This window comes from Bufo bufo, chromosome 3 (genome assembly GCF_905171765.1).
Source record: "Bufo bufo chromosome 3, aBufBuf1.1, whole genome shotgun sequence".
In the NCBI taxonomy this organism is placed as follows: domain Eukaryota; kingdom Metazoa; phylum Chordata; class Amphibia; order Anura; family Bufonidae; genus Bufo; species Bufo bufo.
The window spans coordinates 654977221-654996091 of NC_053391.1; the positions used below are offsets into that span (position 1 = coordinate 654977221).

Genomic DNA, 18871 nt, shown 5'->3' on the forward strand with positions numbered 1-18871 from the left:
ATTGACCCAGTCAATCTGCCAACATCATGTATTGAAAAGCTCCAGCTCATAATGATGAGTCCTGAATATTCATGAGCTCCTGACTCTCCCCGCCTCCCTGCTGCTGATTGACATTTATTTTCCATATGAATCAGCAGCAGGTGGGCAGGGGAGTGGCTATAGCTCTGAATTAAATAAACGCTGGACTCAATGACATCACGCTGGACTCAAATCAGCTCATTAGCATGCGGCATGTGGCATCTTTGTGTGTATATTATGAGGTAACCATCTGTCACACCAGTAAGTGAATACATCTAAGGCACTTTTTAGTAGTTAATGATTGTATATAATTAGTTAGATTATAATCAAATATCCACATGACAGGTTCCCTTTAACTACCTCCACCTCCTCCTCCACCGCCGCTTCCACCTACACCGCCATGTCCACCGCCTCCTCAACCTCCTACTCCACTTTGACCTCCGCCTCCTAGGTCAAGATCATAATTTTTATTTTTTTTCTATTCTATGTTATTTTAAGCCCTTATTTTAAGCCCTTACTATGTTATTTCTAGCCCTTACTATGTCTATTTTACAGGCATTTTAGTGCCCCAAAGTTCGGTTACCCATTGACTTCAATGGGGTTCGGGGTCAAGTTCGGGTCCCGAACCCAAACTTTGATCCGAAGTTCGGCAGAACCCGGCGAACCCGAACTTCCAGGTGTTCGCTCATCCCTACTAACAATTCCTTCACAACAGATACAGATACATTTTAATGAATAACTCTGTGGCTATGCTAAATTTTTTATTACAGATCCAGGTGCTGGTTTAAAAACTGTAGAATATTTTTCGTTGGACTCACCTTTAAGTAAAAACCTTCAGAAGAGTAATGATAGTGAATATTAAGCAAACTTTCTTTTTTTTCCCCTTAGAATTGTAAACTTCACGCCTGACCTTCCTAAAGCTGATGTGGTTTCTGCCATCAAAAGAGCTTTCAAAATCTGGAGCGATGTGACCCCATTGACCTTCAAAAGGGTCCCGAAAGGAATAAGTGATATTGAAATAGAATTTGTCACTGGAGGTAATTTTGTCACTTGATATCACTTTAGTTTTATAGTAATTTCTTTACTTTAAAGGGAATGTGTCATCAGGAAAATGACCTATTGTTAAAATCACATTTTTGGAGAATTTTTGATGATGTTATTTTTAATTTTTCTTGTCACTATCTATATTTAAACAAAACCCCATAAATCCTGCACTGGCCACTAAGCTTAATAATAGGCACTACTTCTTGGTCTGTACAGATCACTTTACTCCAGTTACCTGCTTATCTGTCATTCTAATCCTGCCTGTAATGATATCACCTCTGTGGGTAGACAGGATCCACCATTCACAATAGGTAATTGTCACAGCTTATCTATTCCTTCCTTGTACAGTGACCTCTGGTCACAGAGCATGCCTAGAAAAATAGGGTACCCTCCTGACCATTGTGTCTATGACCCATGGGGCTGCCGTAAAGCAATTTTCTTAATGCTGTGTAAATGCTGTTAAGAACAGCTAAAGCAAGATGGCCGCCCCCATAATCATGTTCAGGAAACAGAAAAAAAAAAGAAAAGAAAAACTGATTAGAAAAAAGGAGATGTGCTACTATCTGGTTTAAAATGGTTGATAACATTTTTGATGACACATTTTCTTTAATTAATGTCTTATTTTGTTTTTTGTTTCTTTAAGATCACAAGGACAACTCCCCATTTAATGACACTGATGAGCAGTTGGCCCATGCGTTTGGACCCGGTCCTGATATTGGTGGGAACATCCATATAAACGATGCTAATAACTTTACTACAACTAACCAGCGTAAGTTATATACTGTACATTTCTATGTACATACATTACTTTGTACAGTGAAGCCCCTAGATATATGGGGTATGTCTAGATATTTGGCAAGTACCTTACTGTCTTTCCAGCATGGCCTTACTGGTTCATTACCTTCAATAAGTGGGTAGTCTTTCGGTTCAGCTGTTCTTTGGCAGTTTTCAGTTTCAGGGATGAAAATTCTAGGGTGGCCAGGCGTCCGGCTTTAGGCCAGACAGTCCAGTTTCTTGGCACCCTGTCTGGCACAGGGCCTGGACAGATGCTGGGGTGTCCTCCTTTTCAGTGGCCCCATTAGATGCAGCGGCAAGTTGTAGGAATGGTAATGCCCGCTCTGTGGTACTACAAGGGTACCATAGGGATTAAGGGTGCCATGGCCCGTGCGCAGCTCACCTTCAGGTCTTCACATGATTTTTATTTATTTTTTTGCCCAGCACCACTACTGGGAGGTGGCATGGCATAGTGAACTTGGGGCATAGTCTGCAGTGTCCTCCTTTTTAGGATGAAGCAAGTGGCCCTCTTAGAAGGTTCCCTGTACTAAGCTTCTCGTTTGGCCTACTTTCAGAAGCTCACAAATACACGTCCTTCCTCTAGGCCTGCTTCCCTAAGACTTACTAACCAGGGGGGTGGGACCAGCCCATCACCCAGGAAACTGAACTAAGGCTGCCAGTGTTAAAGGGGTTTTCTGAGACTCCTCAAGATACAGTAGGTCATCAGTATCTGATCGGTGGGGTCAGACACTCAGCTGTTTGAGAAAACATCAGTGATCACAGAAGCACAACAGACTTCTCTCAGCTTTTCCTAGGCGAGTGACGACATGTTCATCGGTCATGTGACTTAGGCGCAGCTCAACGCCATAGAAGTGAATGGGGCTGAGCACAATAGCAAGCACAGCCACTATTCTTCTCCCTACTTGGCCACCGCCACTGGGGTTCCATATAACATTGGCTGCACTGACCCTCCATCACTATAAAGCCTTCACTGGAGTTGTGTCCAGTCACGCACAACAAATACAGGTAAGCAGGCTACATACCCCACCAGGGTCCTTTCATCTGTACATACTTACCCTATGAGCGCCTTCTCCTCTCTATCTTTCTCTGCCAAACAGCTGATTGGCGGGTGTCCGGGGTGTTGGACCCACACAATCAGATACTCATGACCTATCCTGAGGATAGGTCATTAGTTGCAAAGTCTTGGAAAACCCTTTTAACTAATTGCTGCTCATAGACAACCATTAGGGATACATAGTACACAAGTATAACAAGAACAAATTAACAGTTCAGGCAACAATTGACAACATTTACCTCTTTAGCAGTGATCCTCGGGTCACTGCACACAAACTTTCTAAGAACCACTCAGTTAGATGGTTTCCAGCACCCTTGCTTCAACACACCAGGACATGGAGAGACTTTAGCATCCAGGACTCATTCTTTATCAGACCCCAGACCAGCACCCGGTCAGACTTCAAGTCAGACTAAGGCTCTCCTCTGTCTATCGACTTGGCAAGGCATTTTTCAGACTTACCCATACACATATGTGTATATACCAATCAGCCAAGTGAAGTGAATAACATTGATCATCTTATTACAATGGCGTCTGTCAAGGGGTGGGATACATTAGGCAGTAAGACAACAGTCCGTTATTAAAATTGATGTGTTGGAAGCAGGGAAAATGGGCAAGCGCAAAGATCTAAGTGACTAGATGACTGGATCTCCATAAGGTCTCCAAAACATCAGAGCTACTCTACCACGAATTGCTGAAAACTGACTGCTGGCTATGATACATGGTAGCCCACGGAAAAGTAGCCCGCCTCCAGTGATAGCATGACAAGATGAACGGGGAAGTGAATACATTATTATAATACTAGTCAGACTCTCAATACAATGTTCAGCTGGAGGTTTTGTTCCTGGGTACTTGTTGGCAAAGGTCTCTCGATCTGCTTTGCACATAGCCTTCCACAATCACTACTGTTCCAGGGAGAACACCACGTTTCTGACACAATAGGCCACTTTTATCAAACTGTATACTAAATCAGTCTTAGCTGTCCATAGCAACCAATCAGAGCTCAGCTTTCAGTTCCTAAAGGGCTCAGAAAAAATTAAAACTGAGCTCTGATTGGTTGCTATGGACAACTAAGACAGATTTACTATTAGGCAGCTTCATTTGAAGACATTGGAGACGGGCTACTCTTTCCTGAGCCACCCTGTAGAAAGATGTAAATAATAGGCAGGTGGTTTTAACCCCCTAAGGACTGGGCCTATTTTGGACTTTTTGTATTCTTCATTTTTTGTGTGTTTTCATCATATTTTTCTCCATCAACCTAGTCGTACTGGGGCTTGTTTTTTTGCAGGACAAATTGTATTTTATTAAGTTAGTTTCACACTAGCGTTATAGCATAGCCGGATGTTGCCTTAATGCCCGCCGGCCCCATTGACTATAAGGGGATTCAGCCCAACAGAAAACTCCAAGCACCTTTTTTTAAGCTTTTTTTCCCATTAGGGGATTTGAACCTGCAAATATAAAATACACCCAGATACTTTTGCATTTTAGTATATTATGTCAAAATCTGACAACATGGCAGGCTTGTAGGCCATAGTCAGTCTTCTTTCTGCCATAAAAACCCCTAGGCACTCTGTAATCACATCTCGGAAGAAGGGGATGGTGAACCCCCCACCCTCTGTATAAATACTAACATGCCGAGGTCAGCATTGACTGTGGCATCTAAGGGATTAAATGATCGGGATTGGAGTTATCTCCAATCCTGGCCGTTAGAGCTGGGTTACAGCTGTGCGACATGGCTGGCTCGCGCATGTAAACGAATTCATTCATTGAATACCATATCACATCATCTGCTCGTGTATTCTCTTTCAGGATACAACTTGTTTCTGATGGTTGCTCATGAAATTGGACATTCTCTTGGTTTAAGCCATTCTGGTACTTACGGAGATCTAATGTATGGAGAATACCAGAACACTGATGCCTCAGACTTCCTTCTTCCACAAAACGACATAAACGCAATACAGCTTCTCTATGGTAAGAACCGGCCTTTGAACATACTAACCTGGTGATTACAGCCAATGACATAAAATAAATATCTGTATGCACCCCCCTGTCATCAAGACTAGAAAACTGGTAGATCCAGTGCTGGTGACCATATTTATGACCAGATAGGAATCCTTCAATACCGACCATAGAGGACATGCTTAATTAAAAATGACTAGTGTCTTCATCTCAGTAGAATGTCCTATCAGAGCTGAAATTGTGACTCTAAAAATGTCAATCGGGCAGGAAAATAGTTTGTCACAGATGTCCACACCCTATGGGATCCCTCTTAGGCATCCAGCAGTACCAAGCGACCTCTCATCACATCTCATCACACTCTCATGTTGACCTGGCACAAAAGACGACGTAACAGCAGATTTAGCAATAGGGGAGTAGAGGCTGCAGCCAGACATGGGCCCTAGTGCTCTAGAGAGACCATCAGCTCCTCTCCTACCCAGGACACCATATACTGGTGTGTCTACCCTTAACTTTTAATTATTTGTCATCATCTTTTCAGTTAGTCATTAAAAGGTGTCAACCACTGAGGAGTCTCCATCTTTTTTTCATCAAGGGTTTAAGCAAAACCCTCAACAGGCTGCAGCTCATATCACAACCACTAGGTGGCCACACATGGGTCATTTATCAAACTGGTGTAAAGTAGAACTGGCTTCAAGGAGCAGTCAAAAATGAAAGGTGGAATCTGATTGGTAGCTATGGGCAACTAAGCCAGTTCTACTTTACACCAGTTTGATAAATGACCCCAATAACATAAACATCTCCTGACATGATTATGGCAAAATCATATATTTTTTCCAAAACCAGTCACCTAGTGCCACACATTTTGATATATGTCAAGCCAAGAGGGATAGAAAGGAAGAAAACGTATGTATAACATTTGGGGACCCTGTTCAGAATCTTCAAATTACAGCTTTGAGGTACAGTCCTCTTTTCGAGAGACCCTATTTTTGGTATGGCTGCGGGAACAGACGACAGAGCACCCTATGTGCTATAATATTATGTAGTACCTTTGTGTCACCGAGTTATTTTTGTTTTAAGCGTGTTTTATCGATTTTTCTAATAAAATCATGATTTTATTTATTAATTGTTGGTCTAGTGCAGGGATGCTCAACCTGCGGCCTTCCAGCTGTTTTAAAACCTACAACTCCCACCATGTCCCGCTGTAGGCTGTCCGGGCATGCTGGGAGTTGTAGTTTTGCAACAGCTGGAGGGCCACAGGTTGGGCATTCCTGGTCTAGTGCATTATTTGCGAGTTTTGGTAATACAGGTTGTATAAAATGTCCCTGAGCAGCCATATTGTAGGCGAAACTTTAGGCAGCCATTTTTGCTGATCTTTAACACATCATTAACATATTACCTTCTATCAGACAAGCCTTCGATTCTGTGATGCAGTAAATTCCACTGAATATTATACATACAGTATGCACTGATTATTATTCTACGTTTAACTCAAAAACGTATCTCTATCGTATAAATCGTCTTAGGTCCTTCTCCAGATCGTACAGTTCAGCTGACCGGTCCGACAACCCCATCTATTTGTGATAACAGCACTGTGATTGATGCTGTCACTACTCTTCGCCAGGATCTCTTTTACTTCACACAGAGGTAACTGCTAAAATTATAGGGACCTGATGTGTTTTTTTCCTGATTTGCAGACATCATGTTATAGAGCAGAAGGAACTGACCAAATTGATATCGTTTTATGAGAAATAGTTCAGTATACCTTAATTTTTCATGTAAGTCTCTGCTCTTTCTTTGCTGAAGAGTCAAGTGGACGGTTCTAATCAGTGATTAGGCTGCATACCAAGATGGCTGTCAAGCACTGATAGGACTGACCACTGGACTCCTCAGCACGGAAATCTTTCCTACAAAGCTATATATCAATCTGCTCAGCTCCTCCTGCTCTATAATCTGCTGCCCATAGATAGGACTCCATGTACAAAGTGACAGGTTCCTCCTAAATGAGATGTTTAGCATTCCAGACTCCTTACGGGCTCCCTTTTAAAAACTTTCATCTATAGATTATGCATTCACCAATACATGGACAAACAGAACTACAGCTATTGATAGCTGTAAAATTTTGCTAAACTTTATCAATTTGGCAAGCACTACCGACAAGTCTTCTAAACCATAGTATGCCAGTTCTTTAGAGATGCCCCATTGGGCTTTAAAAACATATTCCGCATCCTCGCACATGAACATAATATCTCAGAAATGTAATGTTAACTTGTCCATGTTCTGGATTGGTAAAAAAGGACGAGTTTTTAAACGAAGCACACATGGACTGCATCTGTGTGCTGCCCATTTTTATTGAGCGCCCATTCACTCAGATGGGTGAATGTTGCTTGAAAATTATTGGAGCTGGATGGTGCATGCCTGGATTTTTCTGCACAGACATCACACATGAGAAATGGCCCATTGACTATCGACTATTTATAGACTATAACCTGTGTGTATGTGTGTATTATGCGTCGATTTTCCACATAGATTTTTTGGGGAAAATCCACAGCGTAATGGTGTTTTAGTTTGAATGCAGCAGATCTGTCCCTAGCTTTATTCCCATTCAATAGGGCGTGTGTGTTGCATATATATGGTATATGTATGTGTAAACCTGTGTCGTGACTCCGCAAGTCTGCCGGTCTCCCAGTCTTGGTGTATCCTCATACTGTAAAGGAGATTGCTGCATATACAGTAAATGCAGTGGTCTCCTTCACCGAACGAGCAGCCGACTGTCAGGAAGGAGCGCTTCCTTCCCAACAATCAGCTGTATCATTGTGTGGTGTAAACCCGCCGTGATACAGTACCAACTAAGTAGATGAGATGAAACTGTCTGAGCATAAATTGACCTGCAAAGCCAATTTTTCAGTCCACAGCAAGTCAGTTTAAGGAGTTGCTCACATGGGGTCTTTGGGTTGCATAATTTGGTGCGGATTCTTCAACCTTACAGAATCTGCCTCCAATTGTTTAACTTTAAAAGTTCAATACATGGGCAGGCAGATATTGCATAAGACGTGGTTTGACCACTATGTCCAGTGCCATCATGCCAAGCTTTTCTGTGCAGACTGAAATCTGTTTGTCACCACTATGGGTAAAGTTTGCAGCTAATGCCCTCTGAACTATTGGCCAGATTCCAAAAAATACCAGGGCTCAACAGAACCTTGGAACGAACCATCTTAATGTGATACCGAATGGAGACCCTCATTGTATTATTCTGTCTTACATGTCTTGATATTAATATTGCAGATTTGTATTACGAAAAGTTTCTGAAATGGAACAAGTGGAACTAGAATTCATCCAGACTTTTTGGCCGTTCCTTCCGAATAATGTTGATGCCGCCTATGAAAACCCTTATATGGATAGTGTTATTGTTTTCAAAGGTAGGTTTATTGGGAATTGTAGGTCACCATAGACTGTCTGAGATAACATAGCATCTACTTTATGTCAGGGGGACAGGATATGCCATAAATGTCTCACCGTTGGGGGCTTTATCTCTGAGACCCCTATTGGGAGACTAGTGGTTCCATGATTGCAGGTGAATAGGAGGCCTCATATTTCATTTATTTTGTATTTATTTTGTGCTCACAATGTAACTTCCCTATTAGTATGTCTTTGGAGTGTGGGAGGAAACCCAAGTACCTGGAGGAAACCCACACAAACACTGGGAGAACATACAAACTCCATGCAGATGTTGTCCATGGTTGGATTTGAACTTAGGACCCCAGTGCTGTCCACTGAGCCACAGCAATCTCTGTTTTAGTTTTCTTCCATTAAATACAGAGGAGATGGCCATAACTCACTGGCTACACAAAAAAATGTAGAATATGTCTCATAGGACAATCCCTTTAATAGACATTAACCTATTTTCTTGCTTTTCCTGCAATGTAGATGATTGGCCACTTAAAATGACATTAAATATTTTCTTACTAGGAACCAAATTCTGGAGTTTTTCTGAGTTAAATGTTCAAAAGGAAGGCAGTATCTATGAATTTGGGTTCCCCAAGAGCGTCAAGTCAATTCACGCAGCAGCCTATGTTCAAGACAAGGACAAAACGTACTTCTTTGTGAATGATAAGTACTGGAGGTAAGTTGGGCACCGGTAGACGACAATATGTTCTAGTTGAGCTGCAGGTATTAATGTGGCCTATACAATCTAATGACTCTAATTTTAAATTATACTCAACCAATATAAACCCTAAAAACTGTAAAAATATCAAGGTTATGTCCACCCTCTTAATGTACTGACTTATCACAACTTTGCATATTGGTACCAGCGTCAGTGCAACCTTCTCAATGCAGCATTGCTCTGGGATCCTCATTAAAATGGTTGATCCATTTCAAAGACTTATCCACCGTTTGATCGCTGGGGTCCAGGCCAGTTACAAGAATGGGACCCCTATGTTCCCCCATCTAAACAGAGCGATGGTCAGACATGCATGCTGCACCTCCATTCAACTCTATGGGACTGCTGGAGATAGCAGAGTGCTTGTATTAAACTATGTCCAACAGTTCCACAGAGTTAAATAGTGCTGCGGTCAACACCAGACACTTATCCCCTATCCTGTGATGAGGAGATAAGTCTTTGTAATGGGACAACCCCTTTAAAGGTGAAGCCAGTCTTTTCTTTACCTTGGACAATGATTTCGTTTGCAGCTTTGGCCCTGTATCTGAATACCCGGACCCAGGCAGAGCTTTTGATATCCTACCTGGCACCCAGGGAAAATGCCACATCCATTCCCTACTAGTTTAGGCCCCTGTGCCCATCAATATGTAGAATCCATGGCAATATGGAAGTGATAGATAGGTCACTCCTTCCTCCAAAATCAGCACACTCCGCTCTTGCTGCTGCTAAAATCATCATTATCTAATTTGTAGCAGGATATTCTATCTTCACTCACTTTATTGAACTGTATTTCACAGGCGATGCTACATGTAAGTAGTTATTAACATAGAAGGGTTACTGTTTCTCACAAAATCAACACCTTCTTCTTCTGCTGGTATCATTATGCTATTTTTAGTTACAGAGTATTCTATTCCTAGAAGAAAAACTTTTAGAGAATCCAGCACTTGCATTAAAATCTTAGATTTATTTTTTCGACAATAATAAAACATGGTGCAGTGTTCTAAGTATGGTCCTATGTGCTTACACATTTCAAACAAATAGGTTCTTCTTACCCATAGCAATTATTGCTGAAAATAAAGCTATGTTTTGATGTAAGTGCTGGATTCTCTGAAAGTTTTTCTTCAAGTACGGTATTTGTTCTTGTTGGCCATGTTTTGGGCATTTGCTCAGAAGGATAGTTTAACATATACACAGCAAGCGGTGGGCACATCTTTTTTATATTGTACTAGCAGAAGGACCCAGCTTTGCACCGGTATATTTTATCTATTTCATTTAATGTTTGTGTGTGTCGTTAAAAAATATTGACAGTATCCACTATAACAGTGACATCTACAGTACCCTGCTGTCACGGCTGTGTCATGGTCTGGTGGTAATGGACCTTGACACTTTAGCCATGCATGCTTGTTGCCGGTGGCAATGTGTCGTTTTTAGCATGTTTAGACACTTCCCTTTTAAGGTTGTTGTCCCTTCCCATTCTGGTGGGTATGGGGTTAAAGTGGGAGCAAGGTGGAGCTGGGTGTGGGCTCTTATAGTACTTGGTCTTTGAGTCTGAGGATAGTGGGACTTCAGCTTCTTGTGGAGCTGGAGTTATGCTGCCATCCTGGATCTTTTCATCTGTCCAGTTTGAGGGCCACCTTGTTGGACATAGATTGTCATCCCTTATGTATACTCCATGTTCCCTACCTTACCTGTGTTGATGTTTGGTGTGGTTTTATGTTCAGGGTGTGGTGTACGTCTTGTTGTAGTTTCATGTCTGGTCTTTTGGTGTTGTTCGTCCAGCATGTATACAAGGCGTTTCCCTGTGTGTTGTGCCTCCGGTGAGGGGACTCCTGCGTTCCTTGGAGGGGAAACTGCATTGACCACTTGCCTGCAGAAGTGGCCTCCAGGGTTTCCCGGAGGGGGAACCACTAGTTAGTAGCAGTTGTTGTTTCATCCAGTTGTTGTGGCAGGTTTGGTCTGTTGTTCCAGTGTGTGTTGTTTGCGCTGGGTGCTTACCTGCCAATCTGGTTTATGCTACTGTCTGCCCCTTTCCTTGTTGCTAGGCCTGCTGGAGACTCCAGTTCATTGGTGTCGTGGATAAACAGGTCATCTCCTAGCCCTGACATTATTACCAGAGATCTCTAGGGTTAGTAGGGCCTGAGGTTCCGAGTATGAGCCCTCCCACTATTAGGGTTTGCTCATACAGTTAAGATGTCAGGGCTAGGATTTAGGGATGTTTTAGAAGTTGACCTGCTCCCTTTATTCCTGTTTCCAGGCCTAGTGGCATATCCTGCCAACCTACATTGTACGGTGTGGAGTTTCCCCCCACTCCCCATCGTGACACCCGCCCCTTTACCAGTGACCTCCACAGCGGCCTGCCCCCTTAACAGTAACATCCACAGCGCCCTCCCCTTTAACAGTGACCTACACAACGGCCACCCCTTATTAGTGACCTCCACAGTACCCCATCTCATTAATGATTTCCACAATAACCCGCCCCCTTAACAGTGACCTCCATAGAGCTCCATTCCCTTAAAATGTGACCTCCACAACACCCCACCCCCTTAACAGTGACCTCTACAGCACCCCAGCCCTTAACACTGACCTCTATTGCGGACTGTCCCCTTAACTGTGACCTCCACAGCACCTGCCCCTTTAACAGTGACTTCCACAGCATCCCGCCCCCTTATCAGTGACCTCCACAGCAGCTCGCCCCTTTAACAGTGAACTCGACAGCATCCCGCCCTCTTAACAGTGACCTCCACAGCAGCCCGCCCCTTTAACAGTGACCTCCACAGCGGCCGCCCCGTTTATTAGTGACCTCCACAGTACCCCATCTCATTAACAGTGATTTCCACAACACCTTGTCCCCTTAACAGTGGCATCTACAGCAATCTGCCCCTTAACACTGAGCTCCATAGCGGACCATCCCCTTAACTGTGACCTCCACAGCAGCCTGCCCCTAGGGTGGCCAGAGGTCCAGTTTTAGGTCGTACAGTCCGGCTTTCAGACTCCCTGTCCTCCATCTGGTGCAGGGCCTGGACGGACACGGGGATGTTCTTTTGAACAGCTCACTCTCAGACAGCATCACTGTGCTGTCTGAGTGTGAGCTGCAGGGAGAAAGTCACCCTCCCTCCCACCCCTGCAGCTGACAGAAGTTAATTTTTACTTCATTTTTTCAATCCCTATCGGCTGTGGAGTGGGAATGGGCGTGACCTAACCAGGTTGGGTGCGTGGCTTAGCGGGACTGGGGGCGGGGTTTTTAAGCCTGCCCCAAACTGCGATCTCCACAGCACTCTGCTCCCTAACAGTGTCATTCACAGCACCTTGCCCCTTTAAAGCTGACCTATAGCAGTGAAGAAAAGTGGCTGGTTATTATGGAAACCAAGTGTAAAACTGTGTGGATGTGGAGACTAAGGACCTGCAAGCTTCTATTGGCTGATAAGGGACATGTGAAGGCTTCTATTGGCTAATGCAGTGTCACACTTCGGTGTGGGAAGGAAACACCACACCGAGCATAGGAGGGAAGGGGGAACAGGGAATCAGGCCTGAGAACTAGGAAAGGAAGATGGACACCTCCTAGTGAAAACCCTAACCAAAATCCTGACTGACTACTAGTATGAGCAGACCCCAAAGGAAGGTGAGTTCATACGCAGGAATACCTATAATATCTAGCCCTATAGGACCCTGGTACTAATGGCAGAGATGAGACTACCTGTTCCCCAAAAGGAAGGACGAACAGGAGTCTCCTACAGGCCTAATACAAACAATAGAGAAATGCAACACACAGAACCCAAACTAAATACAAAAGGGAAAGGAAAGACTTAACTTTAAAAGGGCTATGGAAGCACCAGGAACTCAGCCAAGATCCAACCACAAACTATCCACAGAAGCTATAAACCACACAGCATTGTGGGAGAGGCAACTATAAATAAGAAAGGTTAAATGACCACATAATCAACACCTGGAGGCAAGGGGTGTGGCCATTACCAGAAACAACACAGATGCCTATTGATCCACAAGGAAAATTTGTAAGATCAAACCACGTGTTGCCAGTCTCACAGATCTCCTGCCACCCACTGTCGCCGGGACGTCCATATGTCTCGGTAAGTCCGTGACATGTAGGTCATGTGATGTGCCATATTTGCATTTTTTGGGAATATCTCAGGAACAGTACATGCTAGAGAGCTGAGACCCGGTCTAAAACCTTCCCGGACGCCTGATGTACCTGTGTGCCAAATTTTGTGATTGTAAATGCGACGGTGCGGATTCCTTTAGCGGACATACACACATACATACACTCAGCTTTATATATTAGATATTCTACCTCCATTGTTCTTATTAACATTATCAAATGAGTTGGGAAGTCACTGTCTCCCACAAGATCAGCACAGTCTTCTCCTCCTGCTATCATCGTTCCCAAGATCTTATTATCTATTTCCACTTATTAGGAAAAATGAGAGATCAAGCCAGTGCCAGTCACATTGGGTCCACCAGACTAAATTATTATAACGACTCAACCATTAGCTAGTCAGTACAAGTTTTTATTCACTGTTCATTGCATTGCACACAGAGGTCATAGGAGCAAAAACAGATGTATTAAAAGGCATCTCTCAGCAGATTTGTACTACCTATGACACTGGCTGACCTATTACATGTGCACTTGGCAGCTGAAGACATCTGTGTTGGTCCAATGTTCATATGTGCCCACCTTACTAAGAAAAATGAAGTTTTAATATGTGCAAATAAGCCTCTAGGAGCAATTTTGGGCATTGCCGTTACACTGAGAAGCTCGGCTTTTTCAGCAATTGTCTTGTCCAAATGGAGAGGGCGCCATAGTTGCAGAGAGAGCTGAGCTTTCAGGTGTAACAGCAACGCCCCCGTTGCTCCTAGAGGATCATTTGCATATATAACATTTTCATTTTTCTCAGCAATGCGGGCCAAATGAACATGGGACCAAGACAGATGCCTTCAGCTGCCAAGTGCACATGTAACAGGTCAGCCAGTGTCATAGGTACAAATCTGATGACAGATTCCCTTTAATGAAATATCAAAAAAAGTGATAGACCCTAGTGATGAATCCTATGGATGCTCTCGTAGCTGGGCCTTAATATTGGGTTAGAACCTGAGACCACCTGGACCCTCCGATGAGCTAGTCCAACCCTGGATCAAGCATAAGAATACTATACACATATCATACACTACGGCCCTTGGTTACCTGCATTCTGTTATGTTATCACCTCCCATCAGGCCAAGAATACTTCTATCCTTGCCACCTATGGCCCCTATATTTTCATTGCTTATATTGACTGATGGCACTCCACTTATAGATTTGATGAAGATACCCAGGTTATGGATAAAGGATTCCCCAGGAATATAGAAGATGATTTCCCAGGAATTCAACCAAGAATCAATGGCGCTGTGTTCTACAAAGGTGAGGGTAGCTGCTTATTGGATACACACTGTATCTACAATCTGCTTATCATTTACAGAGTAATTCAGGATTGTATCAGACAGAATTGTGTAATATTTCTGCCAGCTACTCATGTGTAACATCGCTTACTGCACATGCAGAAGTCACATTTCTGGTGGGGCGTGAGAATTTGCAGAACACCAGTGTGGTGGTGATGGTAACTGCACCAGGTTTATAGGCTCATTCTGACCCCTACAACATATAAAAGATCTTGTTAAGCAGATTAGATTGGACTAGACAGCTCCTTTGAAGGAGACCAATCAACTCACTACTTTAGCAAATTCACCATGAAATAATAATTATGGGGGGGAGGGGGCATTTATCAAGTCAGTTTTGTGGCTTAAAAAGGTCCCAAGTCTTCGCTGAGTGGTCTATGTTTTAGCGCTAACAGTGACCTGGATTATGGCTCATTTACTATGTACTAAGTCACAAAACAGTCGCAACCTACTGTACGGCAGGCAACCCCTTGGTCTCCTTTTACACATACAGTATACTGTAGGTGTAAACCACAATACACTCTTGCCTAAGGTCCATTTACAAAATTTGGTGCAGACACACAAAGCAAAGAGAAGTTTAATAGTGACACAAAAACAACCGCAAATGATAAATGTTCTCTTATTCGTTTATATAATTCCCCCAGAAAATGTATGAATAAATGTATGAATAAATTGACAACTGTTACAATACCAATGGAGTATATGCCTATATATTATGACAGCCCGATCAGTGATGACATTGTGAGACAGTGTGGGAATACACCTTTTTGACAAGGGGAATGGCTGTCATGGCCCATGAACAGGTAGGAACAAGAGTTAGGGACCACTCATGAGACAGCCTTGACGCGGTGAGTGGCTTACTATGCTTTGGCCAAAATATAAACCAATGTCTCATCCAGCATGGAGGGCAGAGTGCTGGATGTAGTGTGCGATCACATTTGCATTTTCCGTTTGTATATGTATTTCGCCATAGTGATGTGCACCTGCAGCAGGTTGTGCTGACCCAACCCCTTATTTTTTTCTTTGTAGTATATATTGGAGGCGTGGCGATCTCCTTGGAGTCATTGCACACCTGACCAGTTAATCTGTCCTTGAGGCTGGTTTTAAAGTCAGTATAAAACTGAGTCTGCTTGTATAGAACCTACCATTAGCCATCTGGCTCCAGGAGAAGTATATGGTAGGTTCAGCATGCATGTTGGTACTTGCATCCCTGGATCCGACGAAAGCTGTAATGGCACCGGACGGGGTTACAAGCAAAGTGTACTTGGCTTGCATGCTGACCTGCATTCCCTGGATTTTATGTGGCTGTCATGGCCCATGAACAGGTAGGAACAAGAGTTAGGGACCACTCATGAGACAGCCTTGACGCGGTGAGTGGCTTACTATGCTTTGGCCAAAATATAAACCAATGTCTCATCCAGCATGGAGGGCAGAGTGCTGGATGTAGTGTGCGATCACATTTGCATTTTCCGTTTGTATATGTATTTCGCCATAGTGATGTGCACCTGCAGCAGGTTGTGCTGACCCAACCCCTTATTTTTTTCTTTGTAGTATATATTGGAGGCGTGGCGATCTCCTTGGAGTCATTGCACACCTGACCAGTTAATCTGTCCTTGAGGCTGGTTTTAAAGTCAGTATAAAACTGAGTCTGCTTGTATAGAACCTACCATTAGCCATCTGGCTCCAGGAGAAGTATATGGTAGGTTCAGCATGCATGTTGGTACTTGCATCCCTGGATCCGACGAAAGCTGTAATGGCACCGGACGGGGTTACAAGCAAAGTGTACTTGGCTTGCATGCTGACCTGCATTCCCTGGATTTTATGTGGCTGTCATGGCCCATGAACAGGTAGGAACAAGAGTTAGGGACCACTCATGAGACAGCCTTGACGCGGTGAGTGGCTTACTATGCTTTGGCCAAAATATAAACCAATGTCTCATCCAGCATGGAGGGCAGAGTGCTGGATGTAGTGTGCGATCACATTTGCATTTTCCGTTTGTATATGTATTTCGCCATAGTGATGTGCACCTGCAGCAGGTTGTGCTGACCCAACCCCTTATTTTTTTCTTTGTAGTATATATTGGAGGCGTGGCGATCTCCTTGGAGTCATTGCACACCTGACCAGTTAATCTGTCCTTGAGGCTGGTTTTAAAGTCAGTATAAAACTGAGTCTGCTTGTATAGAACCTACCATTAGCCATCTGGCTCCAGGAGAAGTATATGGTAGGTTCAGCATGCATGTTGGTACTTGCATCCCTGGATCCGACGAAAGCTGTAATGGCACCGGACGGGGTTACAAGCAAAGTGTACTTGGCTTGCATGCTGACCTGCATTCCCTGGATTTTATGTGGCTGTCATGGCCCATGAACAGGTAGGAACAAGAGTTAGGGACCACTCATGAGACAGCCTTGACGCGGTGAGTGGCTTACTATGCTTTGGCCAAAATATAAACCAATGTCTCATCCAGCATGGAGGGCAGAGTGCTGGATGTAGTGTGCGATCACATTTGCATTTTCCGTTTGTATATGTATTTCGCCATAGTGATGTGCACCTGCAGCAGGTTGTGCTGACCCAACCCCTTATTTTTTTCTTTGAATGGCTAAGTCCAGTTGTATATTTATGTAGCTCCAGGAGGAATAACAGAGGAACATCACAATGCAGAGTTCTAAGAAAAGATCCTCCAGCATTATTTTTACAGGTGGAATACAAGTATTTACTAAAACAGACGTGTCAGGAGAGAAAACGGTCTTCTTTAAATTTGACATGATGACTATAAAATAGTTTATAATTCTGATATTAAGTCTAATATTCTAAAGAAAAAAATATTTTCTCACCCACATGAAATTATTTAAAGGGGTTTTCCCATGATTAAGGTAAAAAATGAAAATCAGACATCATATAGTACATGACAATCTCTTTCTAACAAAGCTAGAACCAGCCCTGTACCTCACATGAATGTAGAGATCTCCCCATTCATTGCTCTGCTTTATTTAAATCAAGCTGGCAGCTCAGGGGGCGTGTCTTTTCTGCTGCAGCTCAGGGGGCGTGTCCATTCTTCTGCAGCTCTCTCCCTATCATAGCTCAGGAGGCAGTTGGAGGATGAAACTGAGCATGTGCGACCTTCTCAGTGACCCGGACAAAGAAATAAAAAAAACAGCAGGTGGCGCTATACAGATAGATTTTATTGAATTGTCTGGGAGTCTCCCTGCAGAGAGGCTGCCTGTGGGACCACTAGTGGGGGCGTGCAGCACTTGTGTTTATTTGCTCAGGTTGCCTTTCTTGATAGCTGTATGAATATATGTCACAAATAAATGGGACGCTCAACAGAATTATTGTCGAGTGCTTTGACACTTTCGCTGTTCCCAATGCGATGCAAGCTGTATGACTATATATATATATATATATATATATATATATATATATATAAAAGAAAGAAAGACACCGCAGCACGTCCGTTGAAGTGAAAAAAGTGGGACCCTTTATTCACCTGTGCGACGTTTCAGTCCGCTTACTGGGACCATTTTCAAGCAATGTATATATATATATATATATATATATGCAGAGAGTGCCCCCTGGTGGTCGCTGCAAACAGAAAGAATTTTATTGTCTAAACAAATCAGTCACCAGGAAATTCACTGATTACCCAGGCACTCTACTTTGTAGGGCTAACTTAGCTGAATGCAATGATATCTTTCACTTAGCGATCTGTTGCTTCATTCTGGAGAAAAAGTTATTTTAACCCATAAGCAAATGAGCCCTTAAGTGCCCAAGACCCTCTGTGCATCCTTATTCCTACTGCTCTCTCTATAAACCCCTTCTTCTTGATGGAAAAGGCCAGGTTCCTGCATAGTCATCTCCCTGACCTTGTCAATCAAGAAGGAGAGGGAGGGGCTGGTCGAGGAAACAGAAGAAACAATGGTGCACAGAGTGGCTCGAGTCCACCCTCGGGGCACTTAACTGCTCATTCGCATGTACTCTATTGAGACAGCTTCACCATGTGTTTGAGACCTTACAAATTATGATGGTAGAAATATTCTGCTTCATGTTGACACCGATTGCTCTTTTTTTCCAGGTGGATTGCACTTGTTTAAAGACCATCTGCAATATGAGTTCTGTCTGGATACAAGGAGAATTAAGCAGGTCGCAAGTATTACCAGCTGGATGGGATGCAAATGAAAATGAAAGGCCTTCATATAAATCACTGTAATCTATTGAGTTCGTCTAAACACTGTAAATCCAGATTTCTTATTGTTATAACACGACCATATTTATTTTTATTATGTCTAGTGTCTTGTTTTTGAACCTGGGTTCACTTTCTACATCTTCTGTAGAGCTATAGAATACACCCATTGACATGTTAGAATCAAATAAAACTTTCTATGTGTGATGTAATGATGAT

The 18871-nt window shown here is 43.2% G+C and overlaps 1 protein-coding gene across 1 annotated transcript in view; it reads left to right on the plus strand.

Annotated features, from left to right (window-relative positions):
* The window catches only part of LOC120994012 (matrix metalloproteinase-18-like), a 39935-nt gene extending 21287 nt beyond the window's left edge, over positions 1 to 18648 (plus strand). Inside the window, exons 6-13 of the mRNA XM_040422473.1 lie at positions 907 to 1055; positions 1706 to 1831; positions 4718 to 4879; positions 6391 to 6511; positions 8150 to 8283; positions 8834 to 8987; positions 14336 to 14439; positions 18545 to 18648. Coding sequence (XP_040278407.1) covers positions 907 to 1055; positions 1706 to 1831; positions 4718 to 4879; positions 6391 to 6511; positions 8150 to 8283; positions 8834 to 8987; positions 14336 to 14439; positions 18545 to 18648 — 1054 coding nt within the window. The remainder of the gene's footprint in view (positions 1 to 906; positions 1056 to 1705; positions 1832 to 4717; positions 4880 to 6390; positions 6512 to 8149; positions 8284 to 8833; positions 8988 to 14335; positions 14440 to 18544) is intronic.
* Positions 18649 to 18871: the final 223 nt, after the last annotated feature.